The sequence below is a fragment of the Pteronotus mesoamericanus genome, unplaced genomic scaffold (genome assembly GCF_021234165.1).
Source record: "Pteronotus mesoamericanus isolate MK-2021 breed Mesoamerican mustached bat unplaced genomic scaffold, CSHL_Meso_final scaffold_533, whole genome shotgun sequence".
Lineage (NCBI taxonomy): Eukaryota > Metazoa > Chordata > Mammalia > Chiroptera > Mormoopidae > Pteronotus > Pteronotus mesoamericanus.
Window position 1 is genome coordinate 1519393 of NW_026555320.1, and position 27239 is coordinate 1546631.

The following is a 27239-nucleotide window of genomic DNA, read 5'->3' on the forward strand; positions in this document are numbered from 1 at the left end:
AGAGCCGAGCACCTGGCATTTGGGGACGTTCTTGTCGTCACCGGGAACTGACTCGGGACTGGAAAGCTCGGTTGTTTCACCGAGTTAACTTTGACAATTACTTTTTGAGGTCATGTAGATGATGTTCTCCAAGGTCTGAGGAAGAAGTCAAGCAAGGATTGGGGGGCCCAGAGAGGAGGCTTTCTTAAATGAAGACAATGACAAGAGAAAACTGGGCCCACGGTGCTCTGAGACAAGAGGGCCTCGTTAAAGGGAAGGATGATACCTGGAAGTGGGGAACCAGCTTCCAAGGGAGCAGCAGCTCCTCTGTTTGGGAGACCTCCCACCTGCACTTCAGGCAGTTACGGTACCACGAGACGTCTGGGCCGCAGGAGGCGCTGAGCCGGCTGCGGGAGCTCTGCCGCCGGTGGCTGAGGCCAGAGGCGCGCACCAAGGCGCAGATCCTGGAGCTGCTGGTGCTGGAGCAGTTCCTGAGCATCCTGCCGGGGGAGATCCGGACCTGGGTGCAGATCCACCGGCCCGGGAGTGGTGAGGAGGCCGTGGCCCTGGTAGAGGAGCTGCAGAGAGACCTCGATGGACTGGCTCCGAAAGTGAGAAATGGGGAAGGGGCAGGGGTGGGGGTGGCAGGAAGGAGTGAATTGGGGCAGGACCGGCAGGGCTGGAGGGTGAGCCTGTGATTCCCACTGACAATTACTAGCACATAGGCAACCCTGATGCTGATTGACACAGGTTTGTGAGGTATTCACACCACAGAATATCTTTTCAGGGGGATGAATTTATGGTCGGGGGCTTTGGGCCCAGTTTAGAATCGGCACAAAGGCATGGACTGCACTCTGTCTCCCTGGGTGATGCTTGCTAATGCCGAGTTCGGTTCGAGAGCCGGAAGGACCTAAGGTTTCTGAGTGCATTCCTGAGCAGAAACACATGTATTCCCTGTAAGCCCGGGGTCAGGAGGTGGTGAGAGGGCCAGAACGAAGCTGTCTAGGGCTGGCGGGGCTGTGCCATGTGCGCCCTGCGCGCCCTGCGAGGGGTTCTGGGAGCCAGAGGACTGGGTTGAGGTATTTGCTTCTGATGAGATTTTCTATCCTTGACTGTTAAATCTTAACACAGTTTCCAATGTGTGCGAGATCAGTGTCAGTCTGTAGCCGCTAGAAATGTGCCCGTTAGGAGTCTGAGACAGAGCTTCACCTTGGCAGTGACACCAAAGATGGGCTTGTTTGCTTTAGTCATAAAAATCAAGAATTTTAGAGCCATATATTTTATTACCATAACTAATGCATCGTCCTTATCTGAAAGGTAAGAAATGGGAGGCAGAAAAGGGTGCCCAGGATTGCCTTAGGTCAGACATCTAGCTGGCAGCAAAACCAAGTGTTTCGACTCCTACTTTAGTGTTCCTTCTTTTGGAGCAGGAAGGGGCAGGTGAAAGGGTAAATAAGTAGGAGAGTGTATTGACCCAGTTCTTATGTAAAGCTAGGTCTGAAGCTAAAACACGTGGCTTAATTATTGCTTGTTACTTCCCATTCCCTCCCTAGCCCACACCCAGGTCTGGCTTCTGTTTCCACCATTGTGTGTTCAGTCTCCCCTGGGAGAGGTCACCAGCGCCATGAGTGGGGCTGGAGGGCGGCCCCCTTGTTCTCAAGGCAGAGCTTTACTGCTGTTCTGGTGCTCCAATCTTGAGGTGGGTCTCTCTGATCACACAGTTCTAGATTACGGGCAGAAAGCGGTCCACAGTGGTTAGGTGAGTCCACTTTCTGGGGGTACAGGAAGAGCTGGCTTACTTTGTTTTGTTTGTTCCCAGGTTCCAGTCCTCCCCCTGGACCAGGACCCAGTCCAGGGGGGCGCAAGCACCCCAGGAACCGCGCTTCCCCAGGCACCCCCTGGTAGCCACGTAGCCGCAGGAATGTGCCCAGACCCTCCTCCTCACCTGGAGGTGGCCAGCCTCCAGGATCCTCCACACGGTACTTGCTTAGTCCTCCACACAGTACTTACTTAGTGGCCCTGGCTTCAGATTTCCTTTCTTTGCTTGGCCCCTTGCTGTGACTTACCTGTCAGCTCCCAGATGCTTCCTCCCCTGCCCGCCATATGAATTCCTTAAGGTAGCAAGCTCTTTCTGTTCTCCATCTTGTCCTCATCTTGGGTCCCTGACCTTTTATCCATTCTTATTAATGCTCTTGGTGTTATTCCAGCCCTGCACAAGGGAGTCACTCAAAAAAGGTTTATAGGTCGTTTTATAGCCACCGTTGCCTAGACGTGGAGTCCTGGGTCTTTCTGAATTCCTTGTTCGTAGAAGATACTGGGCGTGGAATAGCAGGCGGGAACAGCAGAAATCGCAGTGCAGCTTTTCCTCTTTCCTCAGATCCTCCTGCCCCTGAAGCTTCAGCCCTTTCCCAGGAAGAGAACCCAAGAAATCAATTAATGGCTCTCATGCTCCTAACAGCCCAGCCCCAGGTAAGGTTTGCGTCCCTTTTCCTTCCCAAAGCCCGACCTGTACCACCTAAGTGGGGCTCAAGTGCCCTCCCTTATTCTAGTGCTTGGTCCGGTTCCTACCTCTAAGTCAAGGAAGCAGATGTCCTGTGGGGTCTCCTTACATCTCCCTGATATCCGTGCCCACCTCATGACCTCACAGTGTGAACGGAACCTGCCAGTAGGGGAGCTCCTGGGTGTGGGTAACTACACCTGTGCCTTTATTTCAGGAGTTGGTGATGTTTGAAGAAGTGTCTGTCTGCTTCACTGCAGAGGAGTGGGCGTGCCTGGGACCAATTCAGAGGGCCTTGTACTGGGATGTGATGCTGGAGAATTACGGGAATGTGACCTCCCTAGGTGAGGACCCTTTCTTTTCATGATTCTTACCTTCATTTCATCAGCTTTTGTTTATTTTCTGATTATGAAAGTAGTATATACTTACTGTGGAAAACAGAAGGTTAAAAAGGGGAAAAAAAAAAACTCGAACTATTTGTAGACAACTACTATCAAATTTTGATATATTATCTTTCTGTTTTTTTCTGTGTATTTGAGGGGATTTTTACATTGTTTTAAGTGTGTGTTTGTGTTTATGTACATTTTTAAAGCTTGCATTTTCCTCAGTCATACTATTAAAAATTCTTGGCAAATATTATCGATATTGGCTGCATAATTTGTGCCATAATTCAGTTAGCCATTTTCTTTTTTTTTTTTTTTAAGATTATTTCTTTTTAGAGAAGGAAACATCAATGTGTGGCTGCCTCTCGTGCACCCCCCACTGGGTACCTGGCCAACAACCCAGGCATGTGCCCTGACTGGGAATCTAATTGGTGACCCTTTGGGTCGCAGGCCGGTGCTCAGTCCACCGAGCCACACCAGCCAGGGCCATTTTCTTATTTTAGATAATTTCTGTAATAATCATCTATCTCTATGCCTTAAACCTTTCTTTATTTCTCATGATTTTTTAGAAGTAGAATTGCTAGGCCTAAGTGTTTGAATTGTTTTAAGGCTCTGGCTTGTGTTGCCAAATTGCTTTCCCTAGCGATCTCCATCCTCCTGGCTCTAACCGCTGGTGCAGAAGAATGCTCCTTCGTTCTGCCTTCATTGCTGCTGAGCAATCCCATTCTTCTAAATTGTTGCTAATTTAATTGTCTGAAGTTACAGTATCTATTCCCAACAGGATTTCTTTGATTAGTAATAAATTAAGAGTATTTTAAAAAACTTACTAGCTATTTGTGCTTCAGCAAACACTGAACGTCTGTGCTGTGGTGGCGACTGGGAACGAGGTGCTTCTGTCCCTAAGCAGCTCGCCCTGGTTGGGGAGCTGAACATAGAGTAAACGAGGCAGAGCGAGATGAGCGGGGCGAGGGTGGCGCCGGCTTCGTGTGCAGTGGTGGGGACGGCTGCGGCCAGCTCCCCCCTGGGGACTGGGACGGGCCTTAAAGAAGGCAGCTTTGTGCTGGACCTTACAGGGAAAAGCCGGTTCTGTGTGGAGAGCTAGAGGTTAAACACTGTGGAATTAACCAATGGACTGAAGTAATTTGGACCAAAATACAGATTTATGCTCTCAGTTTAAATGGATACATAGTATTCCATTGTCTGGGTCACGCTTTACATGGATAGCTTTAGGATGTTGGCTTTCTATTCAAAACCATTATGTGTCATTCTATTTGTTCAGTGCTGCCTTCGTTTGTGTCAGGAGTGTTTTAAATTAAATCACATTCATCGAGGTCTTGTATGTTTCTGCTTACACCGATTCTTTGGAATTGGAATCTTTTCTGATATTTTCCAATTGACTGTTGTTTGCATATATGAAAATATTGAGATTTTGTATGTTAATTTTGTACCCAGCAACATTAATAAATTGTTATTGTCCATATTAATTTATACTGTATATTTTTATACTTATGAGACTATGTCTTTTAGTACCTCAGTTGTGGTGATGGTGCATCAAGTCTTCTGTAGATTTTATATTCCAATACAATTACCAGACTGCTTCCTATCAATGGTGTACCAATTTACACTCCCATGAACCGAGCAGGAAAGGCCCATTTTCCCTGTATGTGCTTATGATTTGGTCCGTGTTTAAAATCTTTCCTAGGTAGATGAAGAATACTGCCTTTTGGGTTTTTTTTCTTTTCTTTAATTATTAATATGCTTGAACTCTTTCCCAATATGTATTGGTCATTTTACTCTTACTCATGTCCTTCCTGTATGTGCCATACAAGTTGCCCATTTAAAGGGTGCAGTTTAGTGGTTTTTAGTAAATTCACAGAGTTGAGTAACCATCGCCATAATCAATTTCAGAACATTTTCATCACCCCCCTGCAAAAAAGCTGGCACTTTTTAGCACTCAACCTCATTTCACACAACTCTACCTCCAGCCCCGCCCTAGATAACCACTGAGCTGCTTTCTATCTCTCTAGATATGCTGCTTCTGGACATTTCATATAAATCAAATCATATAGTATGTGGTCTTTTATGACTGAATTCTTTTACCCAGCATAATGTTGTCAAGGTTCCTCCATTTGTAGCATATATTAATACTTCATTTTTTTTTATGGGCATATACTATTTCCTTGTATGGATATATCACATTTTATTGATCCATTCATCAGTCAGTGGACCTTGAGGTTGCTTCCACCTTTGGGCTATGATGAATAACACTGCTATGACGATTTGTATACAAGGTTTTGTGTATACGTATGTTTTCATTTCTCTTGGATGTATACTTAGGAGTGGAATTGCTATATGGTAACTCTTATGCTTAATCATTTGGGGAACTAACAAACTGTTTAACAAAGTTGTTGCACCATTTTACACTCTCACCAACTGCACACGGGTTCCCTTTTCTCCAGATCTTCATGAACATGTGTTCCTATGTCTTTATCTGATTATAGTCATCCTATTGGGTCTGAAATGATAGCCCATTGTGTTTTTAATTTTATTTTATTTATTGATTTTAGAGAGGAAAAGAGAGAACCATTAACATGTTGTTCCATTTATTGGTGGATACTTGTATGTGTCTTGACTGAGGATCAAACCCACAACCTTGGTGTATATAGATGATATTCTAACCAACTGAGCAAAAAATAATTTCACATTTTTCACTATTTGAGAGTGGTAGAGTACAAAGGGGCCTTGGACGTTAACTAGTTCAGCCTCTTCATTTTCTAGATGTTTTCATATTTTTAAATCTCTTCTCTATTTTTCTTTACATTCCATATTCTCTTACCTTTTATGTCTAATTGAGGGAAGCTAACCCAGACCTGATATTTTTGTGAAAAGAATTTAAAAAATTTCTATTTCTTAAGTTTAAAAGAAATAATAGGAGTTAATACATTAATTCTAAGCATTAAGTAGTTTTTTAATGGATTTTTTTCCTTGTAGGTTAATTGCTTTCAAGTAAATAAAAATGTTTATGTGCTGACTCTTTAAAATTAAAGGTTGCCTTTCAGCATCCTTAAGTATATTTTCTTTCTTTTAGAGTTCCCACCTTTCTAGCATGAAGGAAATAAAAAGACAGTTCTTTGTAGACAAATGATTCTTATGTTCCAGTCAACTTCCCTGTCCTCAGGTCTGAACCACCTGTATAAAATCCCACATTCTCTTTTTCATTCTTCCTTGCATCTGCTTTTTCAACATCACTTATATTTTTCCACCTGCTTCCTGAAGACAAAGCATTAGATGTATCTCAAAATGAGTTCTTTTTAATTAATTTATAACACTCTGTCAATGTAGCATTCTGCTTTGTACCTTCATTTAATGAAAAGTTTCTTCTTTTTGTATGCATATAAAAGTGTGTCCTTCTAGCTTGTTAGAAGATTCTCTTCTCACTAACACAGGGACTTGGTAACATACGGATTTTTAATTCTTTTTACCAGAATGGGAGACCATGACTGAGAATGAGGCAGTGACATCAAAGCCAAGCATGTCTCAGAGAGCAGACTCCCAGAAAGGAACGTCAAAAAGACTTCAAGGAGGTGTTCCCCAGGTCCTTGATTTTGAGAAGGAGTGCGAATGGCGAGTTTCGGCAAGTCGGTGGGAAAAGGAATCAGATGAAAGAGACACACCAAGGAAAGGTGTCCTCCATGAACGAGACAAGAAGAAAAGGACCCTGTCGGAAAAGCGAGGCCAGAAGGAGAAGGAATTTGGAGAAAGCTTGACTTTAGGTTCAGCTCTTTCTGAAAGTTTAGTGGGTACTGAAGGAAAGAAGCTTTATAAATGTGATATATGTTGTAAACATTTCAATAAAATCTCCCATCTTATAAACCACAGGAGAATCCACACTGGCGAGAAACCTCATAAATGTAAGGAGTGTGGAAAAGGCTTTATTCAGCGCTCAAGCCTCCTCATGCATTTACGGAACCATTCTGGGGAGAAACCTTATAAGTGTAATGAATGCGGGAAAGCCTTCTCTCAAAGCGCTTACCTTCTAAACCATCAGAGAATCCACACTGGGGAGAAACCCTATAAATGTAAGGAGTGTGGAAAGGGCTTCTATAGGCACTCAGGCCTTATTATACATTTAAGGCGCCACTCTGGGGAGAGACCTTATAAATGTAATGAATGTGGGAAAGTTTTCTCTCAGAATGCTTACCTCATTGACCATCAGAGACTTCATAAAGGGGAAGAACCTTATAAATGTAACAAGTGTCAGAAAGCTTTTATTCTGAAGAAGAGCCTCATTTTGCACCAGAGAATCCACTCTGGGGAAAAACCCTATAAATGTGATGAATGTGGAAAAACCTTTGCTCAGACCACTTACCTTGTTGACCACCAGCGACTCCACAGTGCAGAGAATCCATACAAATGCAAAGAATGCGGAAAGGTTTTCATTCGAAGCAAAAGCCTCCTTTTACACCAGAGAGTACATACAGAAAAGAAGACCTTTGGCTGTAAAAAATGTGGGAAGGTTTTCAATTCTAAGTCAAACCTCATTGAACATAAGAGGATGCATAGCAGAGAGAAGCCTTACAAATGTACTGAATGTGGGAAAGCCTTCACTCAGAGTGCGTACCTTTTTGACCACCAGAGGCTTCACAATGGGGAGAAGCCCTATGAATGTAATGAATGTGGGAAAGTGTTCATTCTAAAGAAAAGCCTCATTTTACATCAGAGGTTCCACACTGGAGAGAATCTCTATGAATGTAAAGACTGTGGCAAGGTCTTTGGTTCTAACAGAAACCTGATTGACCATGAGAGGCTCCACAATGGGGAGAAGCCCTACGAATGTCGTGAGTGTGGGAAAACCTTCATTATGAGCAAGAGTTTCATGGTCCACCAGAAACTTCATACACAGGAAAAAGCCTACAAATGTGAGGATTGTGGGAAGGCTTTCAGCTACAATTCAAGCCTGCTGGTACACCGGAGAATCCATACTGGAGAAAAGCCCTTTGAGTGCCGTGAATGTGGGAGAGCTTTCAGTTCCAACAGAAACCTCATTGAACATAAGAGAATCCACAGCGGTGAGAAACCCTATGAGTGTAATGAGTGTGGCAAATGCTTCATTCTGAAAAAAAGCCTCATTGGACATCAGAGGATTCACACAAGGGAAAAGTCTTACAAATGCAGTGACTGTGGGAAAGTCTTCAGTTACCGCTCAAACCTTATAGCCCATCAGAGAATCCACACTGGTGAGAAGCCGTACGCGTGTAATGAGTGTGGGAAAGGCTTTACTTACAACAGAAACCTTATTGAACATCAAAGAATTCACAGTGGGGAGAAAACCTACGAATGTCATATATGTAGAAAAGTCCTTACCTCTAGTAGAAATCTTATGGTACATCAAAGAATCCACACTGGAGAGAAACCTTACAAATGTAGTGAGTGTGGAAAAGACTTCAGTCAGAATAAAAATCTTGTTGTACATCAGAGAATGCACACTGGGGAAAAGCCATATGAGTGTGAGAAGTGTAGAAAATCTTTTACTTCTAAGAGGAATTTAGTTGGCCACCAGAGAATCCACACAGGGGAGAAACCGTATGGGTGTAATGATTGTAGTAAAGTTTTTAGGCAAAGAAAAAACCTTACAGTGCATCAGAAAATTCATACAATTGAAAAACTCTGTGAATGTGATGAGTCTGAAAAAGAATTCAGTCAGACCTCAAACCTTCATCTTCAACAAAAAGTCCATACCATGGAAGAATTCTCTTGGCTTCAAAATGCCAATGAACTGAGCCCAAGATAGAGATTCAGAAAATCTAGTGTCGTATGTGAAATGGAATACAATTTCTGCCTATTTAAGCTACTGTTAGAGAAATGGCAGTATGTGGTTCTTAATAGGAAAAAAATTGATTGCCTCTTTCATAGTCAAGTAACTTACGTGTGGAAGAAAGTTATTCTAGATTTTCAAGACTACAAAAACAAATCAAATTCTAGTTAAAGGATACTCTGTTCCAGACCATTGGCTATGACCTAGAAAGAGACCTTAGAGCAAATGAGGACTCAGGAATTTGGGTTTATGTCTTATTAAGAAGTAATGACGTTCTAAGCGATAGCAAAAATATCTTTGTATTAAGAAGTGTAACTTGTTTCGGATAATGTGTATATTACACATTTTAAAGATGGAATCACTGCTGCAGAAAGCCTATGTAGACAGTATGATTGAGACATGTCAGACATGGAGTTGGGTGAGCCAGAGTCTGCTGTTTAGCCCTGGTGAGGTAACTTGGTTGGTTACAGCATCATCCTGATGTGCCAAGGTTGCAGGTTCAATTCCTGGTCAGGATACATATAGGAATCAGCTAATGAATGCATAAGTAATTGAAACAAAAATCTATGTCCCCCTTTCTTTATTAAAAAAAAAATAATTAAAAAAAAGATATGCTTTACTTAAAAAAAAAGTCTGCTGTTTGAGGACAGCTTAACAAGAGCACTGGATTTGGAATCAGAAGACCTAGGTTAAGGTCCTGGCTCTTTCTCTTCTTAGCTGTATGTTGTTACTAAGTCAGCTTCAGTTTCTCCGTCAGTCAAATATTGACATAATGCCTACCTCACAGGATTGTTATGAGGATTTAGTGATCTTTGTGAAATGATTTTGTTGTCAGTAAAATTGGATAAAAGGTATAGTCAAAATCTAGAACATGGCATAATGTTTGTTCAGACTCTGAAACTCAAAAGGTATTCATTTTTATATTAGGATGAAGTGTGGTGGATGACTAACTGGAATTTAGCACTCTAAGGGGACTTTAAAAATATAGCTCTAAAAATGCTTATGGGAATTAATAGATAATATGCCTAGTTTGTTTTTATGTAACAGTACTGGCTTATTGTGGAAACAATAGGTACAGCCGTCATCACTGATACCAAGGCAAACAATTTCTTTTCAACCTTTGAATTGGAAACCTAGTGGATGTAGAGTGTCAGAATGGAAGACCAGACCTATGTGGCTCACCTTGTTCATGGGGGAAAGTCCTTAACTCCAGCCCTTGAGCTCATTATCCCTGCCACTGTCATTCTCAGTTCTAATCACCATTTTGTCATCACTGACATGAGATAGCATGTTACTCCAGAAACAGTGCTCTGTCCCAGTACTCAGCAACGTACACAGCCAAGCCCTTCAAGCTCTAATTAAACCAATTCAGAACCCACCTCTGGGCAGTGAGGCCCATTATTCCCTAAACCAACCATTCATTCAGTCTTCCCTTTTGTACATTTATAAGATTAATTCAACCTGTATTCTTGAGTTGGTAAATTTATGTTTTAATTCTCTCTCTCTCTTTGTAATGTTGTACTTCTCAAAACTCCAATTCTGCAGCTGGACTATTAATACCTTAACATCAGGATTGTGTTTTCTAATACCAGCAGTGTTGAAGTAGTGTGTTCATTATAATAAGTATTATTAAATCATCTCCAAAGTTCCTTGAGGGCTGGTTCCTCATTAGAATGAAAGATACCCAAGAGTGAAAACTGGCAGGAGCCCAAGGTTAAAAGTATCATCACCTGGTTATGAGTCAGGTTCTGCAACTTCCCTTGGACAAATGCCTTTATTTCTCAGAGCCTGGATTTCCTCATCTGTAAAACAGGAGGAAGAATATCTACCTCACAAAGTTGTTATGAGGTAATGAATATGAAAATGCTTTATATCCATGCTGCAGAAGGAGAACCACCCCAGATTATGTAATAATTACAAAAGGAATGATGTACTTTAATAACAGAGCAGGTATTTACCTCAACCAATTAAAATGCAACATCAATACCCTGACCGGTGTGGCTCATTTGGTTGGGCAATGTTCCTCAGAGCAAGAGGTTGCTGGTTTGATTCCCATCAGGTCACTTGTTTTGGTCCCCGGTTAGGGCATGTAAGAGAGGCAGCTGATGGATATTTCTCACATTCATGTGTTTCTCCCTTTCTCCCCCCACCCCAAATAAAATCTTTTTTAAGAAATGCAACATCACTTAAGACTGAAACAACCCACATGCTGTGCTGCCTCATGTGATACAATAAGCCAAAGTTAGGACCTGAATTCAGGTTTCTTGGATCCTAGTTTACAGGAAACACAGGAGGCAGAAGAAGATAACACCACAAGAAAAAAATTCAGAACATGAGATACTGTATTAAAAAAAACCGCCCTGGATTCTTAAAAACAAGAGGGGTGATAATCTTTGAAGCTGTATGAGTATTGAGAGTTCATTGTACTGTTCTCTGCTGTGTGTGTATAGAGAGAGAGAGCACGCAAGCACGAGCCCCAGGAATAGACTCAAATGTCCAGTTAATTTTTGCCAAAGATGCAAAAGGAATTGGGTATTGGAAGGCCTTTTCAGCAAATGCTGCTGGAGCAATTAGACATCCATAGGCAAAAATACATAAAAAAATAAATCATGAACTAAGTCTAAGCAAAGAACTCAGATTTGTATCAAAAACATGCTCCATAAAAGGAAAAAAAAAAAAATTGGATCTCATCAGGTTAAAATGATTTGCTTTTTAAAAGACACTTTTAAGAGTATTTAAAGACATTACAAAAGGGGAGAAAATATTTACAAATCATATATCCATACAGGATTTGTATCTAGACTATATAACAAATTCTCCAAACTCAATAATAGATTTTAATTAGAAAATTATAGAAAGTCGCAAACACGTTGCTCCAAAGTATGGATGGCAAACAAGCAAATGAAAAGATGTTTGACATCATTAGCCATTAGGGGAATGCAAGTTAAAAAGAACTGCGCAGAACAGAATTTTAGCAAGAGGTGTTAACACCAAATGCTGGCAAGGATGTGGAGAAACTGTATCTCATGTTTGCGAGGGATGTTAGATGGTACGGCCATTCTGGAGAATAGCTTGGCAGTTTCTTCCCAGTATTTACCCTCCTGAGCATTTGTCCCAAAGAAGTGAAAACACGTCCGCATGAAAACCTGTTCATGACTGTTCCCAGCAGTTTTATTCACAATCAAAATTGGTAAGTAACACAAAAATCCTTCAGCAGGTGATTAAAAGAAACTGGTATATCTATACCATGAATACTTCCTACAGTGCAATAAAATGGGATGATCTATTGTACTTGTGGTCACTCAAGTGAATTCCAAAGAATGATGCTGAGTGAAAAACTCAAAAGGTCAAAAAGTACATGATTTCATTTATATAATCTAAAATGACAAAATGATAGAGGTGAAGAACAGATGAGTGGTTGCCAGAGGTGGGGGATGGAGGGAGGGAACCGGGGAGACGGGACGGTAGCACTAAGGGGGATCTTCATAGTATTGGAACCGTTGTGTGTCTTGCTCATGGTGGTTACACAAATCGATACATGGGATAAAATGACAAGTATACACACACATTGTACCAGTGCTGGTTTTCTGATTTTTATATAGTTATGTAAGATATACCTGTTGGGGGAAATTAGGTGAAGGGTATTATCTTTGCAACTTCCTGTGACTCGATAAATTTTTTTAAAAAGTCAAAACAAAGACTAAAGAGCCATAATCATATGCAGTCTGTGAAAATGACTTGGAAAAAGAAGATTATGAAATATATATTTTAGGACAGTAGGGGAAATTTGAATATAACTGGATATTAGGTAATAGGGAATTCTTGCTAATTTTCTTACCTGTAATGATGGTGTTTGGAGAATATTCTTATTAAAGGATGAATATTGAAGTATTTGGAATGAAGTGTTTCGATGTTTACAATTAAAAAAAAACTTTCAGTGTATGTATAGTACAAGGCAAACGTAGCAAAGTGATGATTGTTGAGTCTAGATGGCGGAAACGGGCATTCATTGTACACTTTCTTCCAGTTTTCTGTACCGTTTGATATTTACAAAATAAAATATTTGGAGCAAAATTATCAGGGCTTTCTGCAGATTAATGCTTTGTAGCTTCGGGCTCCCAGGTGCGCCCTTCGCTCAACTGCCCCCGCTCAGCGTGGGGATGTCCCCATCCCTGAGGCCCGGGGCCGCAGCCTACCTGCACCATCCTGCTTGCGCGCTCTGGGTCCCAGCCCTGATCGGGAGCGAGAGTGGACACCCATCGAGAGGAAAGCACCTCCGAGGTTCCTAGAGAGGCCGGCCTGGCGACTTGGGGAGCCGGAAGCCCATCCCGAGGCACTTCCTGTCCGGTCATTGTTCTCGCGCCGCTAGGCGCAGAGGTCCTGGTCCGTAGTCCTGCTTCCCCAAACCCCGCGAGCTCCGGCCGGGCCTTTCGGCGGCGCACGGTGAGCGGGCTTGGCGGGGGTGGGCGCTGACGCCGCGGGCGAGGGACCAGCCATCCCGGCGGTGGACCAACGCATCCACTCGCCAGGTCGCCAGCTGTGTCCGAGGGTGGCTCCGTGCCCCACGACTTTCGGAAAACCGGTTGCCGCCTGCGGAGGGCCTGGCCTGGGGCATGTTGGACACGAATCTCCCCCAGGAGCCTGGCTTAGCCCTGGAACAAGGCTGCGCGGGGCCTGGTGGAGGATGGGCAGCCACGTTTGGAAATAGGGAGAGAACAGTGAAGGGGAAGTTCTTGCTGGGGACTCAGTGCTGTCTAGAGCTGGACGCCGTTTTAAGTTTGATCAGCAGTCTGATGGCATTACTCACATTAGCCAGTCTTTCGCGTTCACAGGTGAAACGGGTGTTACAAGGGTTCTCCTTACCTGGTAGAATTCAGCTAGTCAAGGACAGAATAATCTTACAGAAGATTTGTTGCAGTAATAAAAATATTGCATTACTCAAGATATTCAATCTATATTATAAGTTGCCAGTAAGTTAACATCTTGGAAAAAGCATATGAACACTTTAATAGCAGCAAAAGGAAAGTTAGTAAAATGTAGCATTTTTTTTCTTTTTGAAAAAAAATTATTGATGGATTTTTAGAGAGCGAGGAAGGGGGAGAGAGACGATTTGTTGTTCCACTTATTTATGCGTTCATGGGTTTGATCCCTGTATGTGCCCAGAAGGGGGATCAAACCCGCAACCTTGACAATTAGAATGATGCTCTGACCAACTGAGCTGCCTCTGGTCCAGGGCTAACATTCATTTTTTTTTAATAATAAAGCATCCAAAGGGGAATGGAAATTTCTCATTCTCATAATGAACGAAAATGTTAAGATAATTTTATCACAAAATTTTTTAAACAGCAAAAACCTGCTGGCTTGTCTATGATAAACGAATACTGTTAAGTTGGTGGTGGTGTGATTTGGTGTGGTCCTTTTAGAAAGCAATTTGGCAATACATGTCAACCGTAAAAATCCTTCAACCTGTAATCTCTCTTATTTTCACAGAAAAAAAATTTTAACAATTATTATTAAGGAAATAACTGGAAAGAATCAAAACTCCTTTTACTAAAGCAGTGGTTCATAAGTAAGAGATAGTTAAGTAAATTATAGCTGTAACTGAGAGTACTATGTCAGAACGTGATAGTTCTGAATGTACTTGTATTGAAACATCTAAGACTACTAGACTGTTGTGAAATACGGAAATTGAGTTCAAAAAACAAACTGCAGATTGCTGAACAACATACGTGTGTGATGTAACATGCTGTGGGAAAATATGTGAAGGTGTACACACATGTATGACAATGCAGAGAAAACACTAAATAGACTGATATCTACTCTGTGTTATATAGGACATATCTTTAACTCTATACATTTATGTACTACTTGACTCTTTTTCAATGAGAATAGTAATTAACACCATAGGTTATTGTGTAGCTATTAAAAATAACAAATATTAAGAATCGCAACATGAAAAATCTTTTTTATCTTAAAAGTGTTATTTATCCCTGCCTGGGCTAAATAATAGCTCAGTGGATTGAGTGCCTGCCTGTGAACCAAGAGGTCACTGGTTCAATTCCCAATGTAGGACACATGCCTGGGTTGCAGGCCAGGTCCCTAGCAGGGGGCACATGAGATGCAACCACACATTGATATTTCTCTCCCTCTCTTTCTCCCTCTCTTCTCCTCTTTAAAAATAAATAAATAAATAAATAAAATCTTCTTAAAAAATTGAAAAAAAAAGGAAAGAACTATATTCTATGCTACATAACAGTTACCTCTTTGGAAATGGATAAGAGATGATTTTTAATGATTTTCTGTATTTTTCAAGTTTTTATAATAAAAATTAATTTTATAATCAGGGAAAATAATCAAGAGACGTTATATAAAGCTGTTTATAATGTAATTATCATGGGGACAAACTACATGCTGACAGCCCAGCCCCTTCCGTCCTGGGAGTGAGGCGTAGAGCAGACCCTGTGCTGCAGTGGCCACACGCTGCCCAGGCACTGGTGGGCTCGGCCCGTGGGCCCAGGGGCAGCCAGGCAAACCTCTGCTCTGCGCTAATGGTGTGTTCTGGTTTCTCAGGAGGCAGCACTGGCCTGGGCCCTGGGAAGAAACGGAAGAAGAAACTTCTGAAACAGAACGGTTAGATGGGGCTTGACCTCTGCGGGCAGCCCCCAGCTGTAGTCCCCCTGCCGAGCGGAGCAGATGACTGCCGATCTGAGAGAGGCCATGGCCCTGGCCCCTTGGGGCCCAGTGACAGTGAAGAAGGAGGAGGAAGAGGAGGAAACCTTTCCGGATCAGGCACCCGGCCCGCAGGCCCACTCTGGGAACATCAAAGCCTGGGCCCCTGGGCAGGCTTCCCACGGAGGCCTCGATGTAGCGGAACAGGAGGAGAAGGTGAGTGACGGCCTTGGGGGAAATGAGGGGGGAGAAGCCTACAGATGTCCGGCGGTGTCGGGGTGGGGCGCTGTCCCGCTGCCTGCAGATCCGGGGTCTTGTTTCTTAGCGAGGGCCCTGACCTTTGGTCCTTTGAAATACAATCAGAACATTCTCTTCTGATTGGCATGACAGTTAGTACTTTATAAACCGGTGGTCCTCAGACTTGGCTGCACAGAGCCACGTGGGGAGCATTTTATAAGCTTGGGGTGTCCGTGCCCTGCCCCATTGCAGGGAAATCACTGTCCCTTGGGGTGGAGGATGCAGACTTTGGTAGTTTTAAACACTTTTTAGGTGGTTCCAGTCAGGATTTGCTGATTCTAACCCATGTTTCTCACACTTTAATAATGCATAGGAATCGCTGCAGCAGGGTCTTGTTAAAGTGCGGGTTCCCATTCAGAAGGTCTGGGGTGTGGCCTGAAGTTCTGCATTTCTCACGAGCCCCCAGGCGATGGTGACTCTTGAGTGGCGGGCGGCACTTTGAGTAGTGAGGCTGTGCGCTGTACTGCGGCCCTTAGGTTTTCACACATCCTCCTTAGCATCGCTAGTGGTAAGGTTCCCTGTAGTGATATGATCTTCTTTGATCTGTAGGTCTTAGAAAATTCTGCTCAGGAAAGTGTCCCCATGTGCTCTCTTGTCTTCTCACACAGTCCCTCGCAGTTTAGGTTTGGATGCCAGAGAAGGCGGTGAGGTGAAACCAGGCTGATAGGGAAGAAGGTGGCAGGCCTGCTTCTCTGCCTCATTCGCTTTGAGGATTAGGAAAGACTCTGGCTTCCTTTTCTTTTTTTAAAAAATAGTTCACGAATTGCAGTTGTGTGGAAATTGTTTGTTTGTTTGTGTATGGTTTCTAGGAATAGGTACTTACGTTCTTATCCTCAAAAGCTGTCATCGTACCTGACTCTGCCCCTCCACCCCCACCTCTGCAACCGTTCTCTCATAAACGCACCTGTGCCTGTTCTCTAGGGTGAGAACCTGTTCTGGGACATGGCAGTGGTCCTGAAAGCAACGCAGGAGGCACCTGCTGCTGCGGCCCTCGGCAGCTGCGCATTACGGGGGAATTTGGCCAAGGGCGAGGTCCTGGAGAGTCATGGGAACGTGGCCTCGCTAGGTAAGTTCAGCCCCCTGATTCAGAGCACTGAGAGGTGCCTATGCATATGTCACGGGAAATGGTTTGTTTTGCAGACACACACAGGTAATCTTCACATTCACCTTTTCATCACATTTATTGCTCAGCAGGTTTCGTATCTATTCATACATGTAGGGATATGTCCTCTTCATATACTTTGTGTTCAGCATAGGCTGGTGAGCCTGCATGAGAAGCCAGCTAAGGTAGCAGGGCCCAACTTTTGTGGTAATTGTGAGAAAATGCCCTGGAGTGTTTTGTTTTCCTAGATCTTTGTACACATTCTAGAAGATTTTGAGAAGTTGTGTCAGCTGTAAGGATGTTCCAAACTAGATCTTCATGGAGAGTTCATTGGACTATCACCTGGGTCTCTAAGCTGGAATTCAGGAAAGGGCTTTGTGTCTAGCTATCAGCAATGGAAGCTTGCCAGCAGAGTGGCACATGACTGTGGTCTCCGTGAGTCCTGTGTTGTGGAAACAACTTCTGGGTAACTGCTGAGGCCCCTTTCGGCACTCGGTCCATGAGCCTGCCTGGTACAGGGCTGAGTCTGAGTATGTCGAACCCGCCCCCCTCCCTGGCCAGGTCCTCAGGCATTTTCGAACCAAGTCACTTTCCTCAACCAATGTTGCGAGAAAGATTAGGATCTCCCCTTTGTGTCTGTTACTCATTCTCCAAACTCTCCGCAGACTCTTTTCCCCACTTTTTGCTTTCTGTTCCATCCTCAGTGGAGCATGCCTCTGTGTATCACTTTCTCTGTTTCCTTGCTTTTTCAGTCATTCGTAGTCCTAACTGCAGTAACTGCACTCATCCAGCAGGAACGACCTCTGTTTTCCTTCTCTGCCTCTTGCTTCAGCAGTCTGTTCCCAGCCAAGACTTGCTTTCCTGTGCTGCCAGCCATTTCCACAGTAGCAGGTGATAGTGGGAACACTGAGCTCTAAGAATCAGGAGAGACCTGAGGGTATTTGCTCCCCCGCCTCTGCTAATTTTGTGACCTTGAGCCTATTGGCTCACTCTCTGGACCTCCACTCCCTGTTCTATGAAGCAGGGCCGCCTTCATTCGGGAGACGCAGGGTTTGTTGGGGGCGGGCTTCCTGCATCCCAGGCAGGGCCGTTGTGCTGGGGATAGAGCAATGGAAAAGACAGAGACTTGCCCTTTATACCTCCTACACAAGTGAAGGAGAAGTTTCATTTTGATGTAAAATCATTATACTATTCATGGAAGTGCTGTGAAATTTTGATGTGTTACTGGGTTTTTAAAGTCTGAAAGAGTTTATCTGTAGTTTCCTATATAGTTAAAGTTGACACATTCAAATCAAGTTTTGATACATTTAAGAGTAACTTATTTTCAGTTAATTTATACATCTAGAAATATTTTTATAAACATGAAAATACTTGTACTTCTTTAATTCGTAGTTAGGTAAGCTTCAAGTTTTACAAAGTAAAATTTTTTAACTTTTTTTTGGTCATTTAATTCTACCTACATAACAATTTACTTTTATTTTCTCAAGAAAAAAGTATAGTAAATTATAAATTTAATATCTTTAGTTCTTTAAAACATTTCCAACACCTAGGTAGGCAGACTTACAAATCTTATAAATCTTGATAAACATAAATCTTTAGTAAATCTAATGAATGGGACTTAAAAATTTAGTATATCAAACTACCCTTCATAGCTCAGAATACAGCCAGCAGCTAATTAGAAAGTGAAAGGAATGTATTTTTCTTTTGATTTTGCTTTGAGCTTAAGCACACAGCATTGGCTTTGGTTTTCCTGGTCACTTGCCAAGACCCTACCTCTTCATCCATCTGTGTGAGGAAACTGTTAAATAACCACTTACATCAAGACCTTTTGGGCTACAGTTATACTTGGTTGTGCAATAATTTTAACACACCGCATTATGCAAATGTAAGGAATGTTTCTGTTACTGGACCTAACTGGTTCAGTAGTAGTTCCCACTGGTCTTCATCTTTCACGGCTCTCTTAAGTCTCACAGTAAGGAAGGTGGGAGTGAGGTAAGGGGCTAACGGGTTCCTGGGCTTTGTTCTGTTGGGGACCTGCTTTGTGGGGGATGGGCCCCTCAGTATCAGCGGTGAGGAGCTGAAGGAAAGAAGGAGGGGGAAGCAGGGAAGGAGCGGCAGAGGGAGAAAAGTAAGGTGTGGTGTAGGCAATAATGGTAGAGAGCAGAAACAGGAAGCATGTAATGAGCAAAGGAAAAGCAGAAGAGACATGAAAGTGTACAAGGGGAAAATCAGAATGTTTGACATAAAAGTTTTAAAAAATAAACACCAGGAGAGGAGAACGATAAGACAGGCAGTAGGGAAAGGAGGTAGAGGGAAAAAGTAAGAAGATGTAAAAGCAGTGAGATTGAAGTAACCAGAAAAAGATTAACATTTCAGGTTTTTTTTATTGTTGCATTTGGGGCTTTACAGTATATCATGCTCAGGCCTTTCCTTCCTGTGACGCTGCCCTTCTTACCTGAATGATTGTGATGGAATTTCATGTCACCATAGTCTGAGCCAGGCAGCGAAACGGGGCTGTTGCCCAGAGCCCCATATTGCTCTGTCCCTGCCACTCGTCTCCTGTTAGAGTCACCCTGGCCTGGGCCGGTGGGACCTTCTGTGGACGGCGGACCCCCCCGCAGGCAGTCGCTGTGTGATGCCGCTGCTCCTTCCGAGCTGACCCTGCCCATGGGAAGGCCTGCCTCCCACCCCTGCTGACCCTCATCCCACTTGCCTTATTGTTCGAGTAGTGTCCCTGAGCTTTATTTAATTCCCAAACCCTTAATAAGGGCTCGCTTTGCCAGCTGCGTGGGTGCGCATTGCACGGTCAAGGGCGGTGGGGCTGGAGACGAGACAGAGCTGCGATGCCACAGGCTGCGGGCCCCCGTGTGGACACCGTCCGGGTCCTGATGCAGCGGAGCAACCAGAAACTAGTCAGAGTTTTAAAACTTCGGGAAGTTTCCGCCCTGGCTCAGTGGATTGAGCACCAGCCTGCAAACCAAAGGGTCCCTGGTTCAATTCCCAGTCAGGGCACATGGGTTGTGGGCCAGGTTCCCAGCTGGGGGCATGCAAAGGACAGTTGATCGATGTTTCTCTCCCTCCCTTCCCCTTTCTGTAAAAATAAATAAGTAAAATGTAAAAAAAAATTTTTAAATAAAACTTTGGGAAGTTTTGGTGTTCTCATGGTATTTTTTGGCACGATGGAGCAGGCTGCATTACGTCTCACACTCAACTCAAAAAGGTCAGCTTTCTCTGACACAAGGCTAGGCTGTTTCCTCGACACAAGGGGTAAGGCGTTTGTTCTTTAGAACCTTCTAGTGTTGCCACCTATCACCATAGCAACTGCCATCCCCTAGGGTTCATCTTTCCTCCTGGCTCCCAGCACCATGACCCACAGGACCACAGGTCAGGCCGAAAGACACCGTGGACACTTGCAGAGCCACTTCCTGTGCTCCATGGCTCTCCTCGGCTGTTGACATAGAGAACTCAGTTCCTCTTCTCGTGGTCTAATGAGGTAGAGATTGTTATAGTTTCCATTTTAGAGGTAGGGAGACTGAGGCACAGAGGAGTTAAGTTACTACCCACAGTCATGTGATTGGTGCGTGGCAGAGCAGGTATTTGAAAGCAGTCTGGCTCTGCTGCACGGCCTCTCAGTGACGGGGGGGCTTTTGGCCACTGCAGTCCTCTGGGCGTCTAGCATGGCCCTTTCTGTTCCTGTTCACCTTCTCTTTGCTGTCTAGCATCCTCAGACACAAAGCTAAATTGCCTAGATCTTCCTTCACACGTAGGGAACCTCCCTAACAAGCTGGTGCGTCATAAGCAGATTCACACTTGGAGGCTAAGGTAAGAAGGCGAGCCTGGGGACACACTGCCCTTCAGAACTGGTCTCCAATGTGAGCTCAGGCACCAGACAGCTGGGAGGAGACCTGTCTGGGGACGGCTTCCCTGGCATGAGGCAGCATGTTAAGTGTCCAATGGAGGTAAAGGGAAATGCTGGAGAGACCATGAATCGGTGGCTTCCGCTCTGAGCGTGGGGAGGTCACAGGCCTGGCAGAAGAACCTGCAGAGGAGAGGTGACATCTGAGGGGATTTTTCCCTTGATAAAGACCTTTTACAAACACTGAAGTCACATACTTCCTGACCTTCATGACTTTATGATCCTGTTCTTTCTCTAGGTCAGCAAAAGTTGACATTTGTATTTTTTGTTCATTTCAGGTGCTGAAACCAGGAACCCACAGTTATTGGTTCCAAAAACTGAAATATGTGATGAAGCAGAAAAACCTTTCATAATACCAGAAAGAATCCAGAAAGCTGACTCTCAAGGACCGGAGGTAGAAGAAGCATGTGAAAAAGGGACCATGTTGAAAAGGCAGAGAATAAAGAGGGAGAAGAAAGATTTCAGACAAGTGGCAGTGAAGGACTGTCACGTACCTAAAAGCTTCAAAGAAGAGGAAGACCAGAAATGTCAGAAATCCGGGGAAAGATACCCCTTGAGTTCTGGCCCCGTTAAAAACCAGAAAAGCCAGGCTGGGCAGAAACCTTTCACCTGCAGTGTGTGTGGGAAAGGCTTTAGTCAGAGCGCAAACCTCGTGGTGCACCAGCGAATCCACACGGGGGAGAAGCCCTTCGAGTGCCACGAGTGCGGGAAGGCCTTCATCCAGAGTGCGAACCTCGTTGTGCACCAACGAATCCACACTGGACAGAAGCCCTACGTGTGTTCCAAGTGCGGGAAAGCCTTCACTCAGAGTTCCAACCTGACAGTGCACCAAAAAATCCACTCCTTAGAAAAAACTTTTAAGTGCAGTGAGTGTGAGAAAGCCTTCAGTTACAGCTCACAGCTTGCTCGGCACCAGAAAGTCCACATCACAGAAAAATGCTATGAGTGTAACGAGTGTGGGAAAACATTCACGCGGAGCTCCAACCTCATTGTCCACCAGAGGATCCACACCGGGGAGAAGCCTTTTGCCTGTAATGACTGCGGCAAAGCCTTCACCCAGAGCGCCAATCTTATTGTGCATCAGCGAAGCCATACTGGTGAGAAGCCATATGAGTGTAAAGAGTGTGGAAAGGCCTTCAGTTGTTTTTCACACCTGATCGTGCACCAGAGAATCCACACTGCAGAGAAACCTTATGACTGCAGTGAGTGTGGAAAAGCCTTCAGTCAGCTCTCTTGCCTTATTGTGCACCAGAGGATTCACAGTGGAGACCTTCCCTATGTGTGTAATGAGTGTGGGAAGGCCTTCACCTGCAGCTCCTACCTGCTCATCCATCAGAGAATCCACAACGGGGAGAAGCCGTACACGTGTGGCGAGTGTGGCAAGGCCTTCCGGCAGAGGTCGAGCCTCACTGTGCACCAGCGAACACACACTGGGGAGAAGCCCTACGAGTGTGAGAAGTGTGGCGCGGCCTTCATTTCCAACTCGCACCTCATGCGACACCACAGAACCCACCTGGTTGAGTAACGAATCAAGGACGTAGATGCCCCTGCTGGTTCCTTCCTCCTTTGTAAAAACGAGGCCTGATCTGTCCTTAAAAATTACATTTTTCAGGAGTGCAGCACAAGATAAACATTTCAGAGGCAGACGTTAAGAAAATGAAACCTAAGCTCCCAAAGGCAAGGACTTTGTTTTTAACTGTCCCCTAAGTGGTGATGTTGCCTGAAATAGAATGTGGCTTTCCTAGAAATGCGTCCTATAAAGCCAAGTGATAAAGGTCTCATTTGGGGAAAGGTATTTTTAAGCTCTTAAGTTTTGTTTTTAAAAACTGGTAATTTCTTGAGCAACAGGCAGGTTACTGGAGAAGGTCTGCCTGGTGGAATTCTGGTGCTTTGAACCTTTTCTCCTAGTATTTGGGGTTAAGCAGTGACTAGTTACAGAAACTACTTGGGGTGGTAATTCACCAACAACTCACCTATGAATATAAGCTTTCCATTCCCTAGGTAATCAAAAACAAAAACAATTTTATAAACCTATTAACCGTCTACTCCTAAAATGGACAAAAGTGGGAAAACAGCTTTCCCTCGTTGTCTGTACCTCATGAACCTTGGTGTGGTGGAGCTCTGGGGAGCCCTGGTGAATCTCCTGCCCATTCCCCGGCGCACCTGGCCAGGCCCTGGAGGACGGGTGGAGACAACACACTGGGGCTGCTTCGCGCCTCTCCTCACGGCGCCGACTCCCACTGCCTTCCATTCCAGTGGGACGCTCCTGACAGCCCTTTCCCAGGCAGAGGGGTCCAAGGAGAAGCTGGCCCAGAGGCAGGCCCATGTTTTCTCCCCAGTTTAGGCGTCATTCTCACTCTCTGGATGGTCTTTAGAGGGGGAAATGGGGCCCTTCTTACTCTGGGAGGACCAAAGAGGGAAATGAAAGGGGGGGGGGCACAGAGTGGGGTTCCTAAGGTCTTAGGTGTTGTTTTTGTTTTTGTTTTTTGAGAAGTTCAAAGGTATTGGAACATGAAAACTTTTAGAAGGATGAAGAAACTGGCTAAGGTAAGATACGTTTGTTACCACTGAGCCTTTTACTCCTGGAAAATTATTTATAAAACTATGCAATAGGTAGAGTTATGTAACATTGCCTTGTATTTATATGGAACTTGAGTCTCTGTGTACCTTCATGTATAGTACCATGGTACCCAGCACTTATCTCATGCTTTATGTAGATCATTACCTTAATCCTTGCAGCACTGAAAGAGGTGTTTGCCCCATTCACCTGCAAGTGGTCATTTAAAGCAAGGCCACGTGATAAGTGACAGCCTGTATTCAAATCCAAGATCTAAATCCAGATTCTCTTTGTTCTGCCATACTGCTTGTCCAGCCACTTGTAATCCCCACCCAGGTCTGTTGAGAGACAAGAAAGGGGCGTGCAGTCTCATTTTTAGGTAAGGAAGCTGAGGTGACAGGTTTTGGGGGCGTGCCTTAAGCAGTGTGACCAGCAGGCAGCACATCTAAGACGGGAATGTAAGTCTCCTGACTGCTCAGTCTGTCCACCACCACCTTTCAGCGTGGGAGAGCCTTTACCATGGGTGCCACACCTGGCGGTAAGCGGTTGGGTGCCACTCGTGTGGAGGAGGCCCATGCTCTTCTCATCTCATGTCTGCAAGGCTGAGTGTTAGTCATCATGGTGTTTAGTAGTTTACAGAGCACTTTCACATACAGGAAGCACAGACTAAAAAGCTTATTAATTTCTTCTTTTCCTCCTTTAACTGCAGTCTTTCATCAAAGCACGTGCAACCTCTTTCCCCGCACCACTGAGTCAGAGGGACACAAACACAAGAAATCAGGATTCAGTATTAAGAATCAAAAATGCTCAAGTCCTCGTAAATCCTATCAGTGACCCTTTCTGTTCCCTGTCTGGATGTGGAGAGATCTAGAAATAACAGACCTACTGAGATTAGGATCAAGTTAGGGCCCCCCACCCCCACAAAGCATGATCAGGAAGCTCGAAAGAGGGAGAGCAGGTGTGAATTTTGGGGATAAACTGTGACCGACCCACCCAGAGCTCAACGATATACCTTCCTGGAAGCTGTCACCTGGGATGTATGAGCATTAAGACAGGTAAACTGTATTTAGTTTTACGTTGTATACCCATCCTCATGCTCAGTCATGGATGATTGTGATTTCCTGGTGAAAGATTTCCATTCATAGGTAGTTCAGAAGAGGCACCAGGTGATTGTGATACAAAGCTAGGTCTGGGAATCGTTGACCCAACCTTGCAGTAAAGCAGTAATATTCAGCCTTGCTGCATGTCACCTAAGGATTTTAAAAATTTTTTTCTTTTTAAGTATATTTTATCGGTTATGCAATTGCAGTTCCATTTGTTTTCTCTCCTTTGTTCTCCACCTGGTACTCCCATTCCCTCCAACAACCCCCCTCCTTAGTTCATGTCCATGGGTCATACATAAAAGTTCTTTGGCTTTTCCATTTCCTACACTATTTTTAATGTCCTTCTGTCTATTTTGTACCTATCAATTATGCCTCTACTCCTTGTACCTTTTTCTTTTCTCTCATTCTCCCTCTTCCCACTGATAACCCATCATGTAATCTCCATTTCTATGATTCTGTTACTGTTCTAGTTTGCTTAGTTTTGTTTTTTTGTTCTTTTAGGTTTGGCTGTTGATCGTTTGAGTTTGTTTACATTTTATTAATAGTTTTGGTCTTCTTTTCCTTAGATAAGTCTCTTTAACATTTCATATAATAAGGGCTTGGTGATGATGAACTCCTTCAACTTTACCTTGTCTGGAAAGCACTTTATCTGCCCTTCCATTCTAAATGATAGCTTTGCTGGATAGAGTAATCTTGGATATGGGTCCTTGCTTTCCATGGCTTTGAATACTTCTTGCCAGCCTCTTCTTGCCTGCAAGGTTTCTTTTGAGAAATCAGCTAATCATCTTATGGGAACTCCTTTGTAGGTAACTCTGCTTTTCTCTTACTGCTTCTAAGATTCTCTCTTTACCTTTAACCTTTGACATTTTAATTATGATGTGTCCTGGTGTGGCCCTTTTTGATTCCAGCTTCTTTGGGACTCTGAGCTTCCTGGACTTGTATGTCTATTTCCTTTGCCAGACTGGGAAAGTTTGCTTTCATTATTTTTTCAAATAAGTTTTCAGTTTCTTGCTCTTCCTCTTTTTCTGGCACCTCTATGATTTGGATATTGGAACATCTAAAGTTGTCTCAGAGGTTCCTAAGCCTCTCCTCATTTTTTTGAATTCTTGTTTCTTCATTCTGTTCCGGTTGAATGTTTATTTCTTCTTCTGTCCCAAATCGTTGATTTGAGTCCCAGTTTCCTTCCCTTCACTGTTGGTTCCCTGTATATTTGTATTTATTTCACTGTGTATAGCCTTCACTTATTCCTTTATTTTGCAGCCATATTCAGTCATTTCTGTGAGCATCCTGATTACCAGTGTTTTGAATTTTGCATCTCATAGGTTGGCTATCTCCTCATCACTTAGTTCTTTTTCTGGAGTTTTGATCTGTTCTTTCATTTGGGCCATATTTCTTTGTCTTGGTGCACCTATTACGTTGTAAGGAGCAGAGACTTAGGTATTTGCCAGGGCAGGGCAACTCAGGGAGCTGCATTGTGGTGCTGCATGGCAGGGAGGGGTCAGAGAGGGAACAGTGCCACTTGCTCAGCTCTTGGCCGGCTTTCAGTCACTTCCCCGCTTCCTGCAAGCAAATGGAGCCCTTCCAGGTGCTGCCCTGGTGCTGATTCCCAGGTCAGTGGCCCGGTATACATTCAGGGACCCCATGGGCCCTCAGATGGACTCTCCTGAGAGACTGGCAGTTTCTTTGCCATCACAACTCCCACAGGCTTTTTTACAGCCAGAGGTTCTGAGGCTTTATTTTTTTCCCCCAGTGCTGGGACCCTGAGTTGCGTGGTCTGACTCACTCCCCAGTTGTTCCTCCATGTTTTTATCTGCATGTGAATGTGGGGCTGCCTGGTCCACCAGCTGGTGCCTAACCCGCCTCCTGGCTGTATCTCTGCCCCTCCTACCAGTCTGTGTGATGTTTCTGCTTTAACTCCTTGGTTGTCGGACTTCCATACAGTTCCATTTTCTGGCAGTTCTGGTTGGTTTTTGTTTTTAAATTAGCTGTTACTGTTCTCTTGGTTGTGCAAGGAAGTGAAGCGTATCTGCTTATGCCTCCATTTTGGCCAGAAGTTAGTGAAAAGTGAAATTTCTTTTTCTCTTTCCAGGCCTCAGTATTTTTAAAACCCTGTAGGCAATCCATTGTGCAACCAAGGTAATGGGCCGCAGCAGTCACTTAAAGCCCAGGCCCAGAATGTCTGTGATCAAATCAGGGGAGGGGCATAAAACTATGGATGCCCAGAGTGTTCTGTGTGGTTTCATCAAAACAGGATGTTAACTACATTGGCTGCCCTGAGAGTCCTTCTATTGTATTAACTCCTGGCTATTAAGATTCTATGACCTGACTTATTTTATGTGTATTTTCAGTGAATATAGCAAGTATTTTATTTATATGAGCAAACCAAGTTTTATGTAACATGAGTTTATGTTCCTCATTCATCAAAAGGACTTTGTACACTTCTGCTGGTGTTTCATTTCCTGATCCGAGATTCCCCAAACCAGCACCCCGGCTCAGGACCCCTGACCCTGCACCAATCGTGCATGCCTAGTGGATTGCTGGACAGATCAAATCCTTCCCCAACTAATAACTCTTCCTCCCAACTCCATTCTGGCTCTCAAAATGAATCACCACTCACTTCTTTTCTGTACACTTTCTTTCTTTTTTGCTGGCTACTCATTTATTTTCCGCTTGGTGCAAGGCATGCATGCAGTTATGGGGTTTCAGGAAGGCTTGTGTGTGGCTTGGGTAGTAAAGAGGTGGACTCTCTCCACTTCCTTTTTGGTGTTTTGCTGTTTTGATATAAAAGAGCCCAACTGCTCCTTGCTCGCTGCAGCCTGCCTAGTCTATGAGTTGGTGAGGAGGGGGTAGAGAAGGAGGGGTGGAGGAGGGTCTCAAAAGAGTCTAGCACCTCTGGAAGTCTGGTGGCTGGTGGTGGCCAC

The 27239-nt window shown here is 44.1% G+C and overlaps 2 protein-coding genes across 2 annotated transcripts; both read left to right on the plus strand.

The window, feature by feature from the left end:
* ZNF197 (zinc finger protein 197) lies at positions 1–8650 on the plus strand. The gene is made up of 5 exons (XM_054594824.1): positions 1–590; positions 1799–1958; positions 2357–2448; positions 2694–2820; positions 6345–8650. The coding sequence occupies exons 1-5, from the start codon at positions 189–191 to the stop codon at positions 8648–8650; spliced, it is 3087 nt and encodes a 1028-aa protein (XP_054450799.1). The 5' UTR covers positions 1–188.
* Positions 8651–13020: 4370 nt separating this feature from the next.
* ZNF35 (zinc finger protein 35) lies at positions 13021–22694 on the plus strand. The gene is made up of 4 exons (XM_054594793.1): positions 13021–13117; positions 15245–15559; positions 16562–16706; positions 20937–22694. Exons 2-4 carry the CDS (start codon positions 15368–15370, stop codon positions 22181–22183), a joined length of 1584 nt encoding a protein of 527 aa, XP_054450768.1. The 5' UTR covers positions 13021–13117; positions 15245–15367; the 3' UTR covers positions 22184–22694.
* Positions 22695–27239: the final 4545 nt, after the last annotated feature.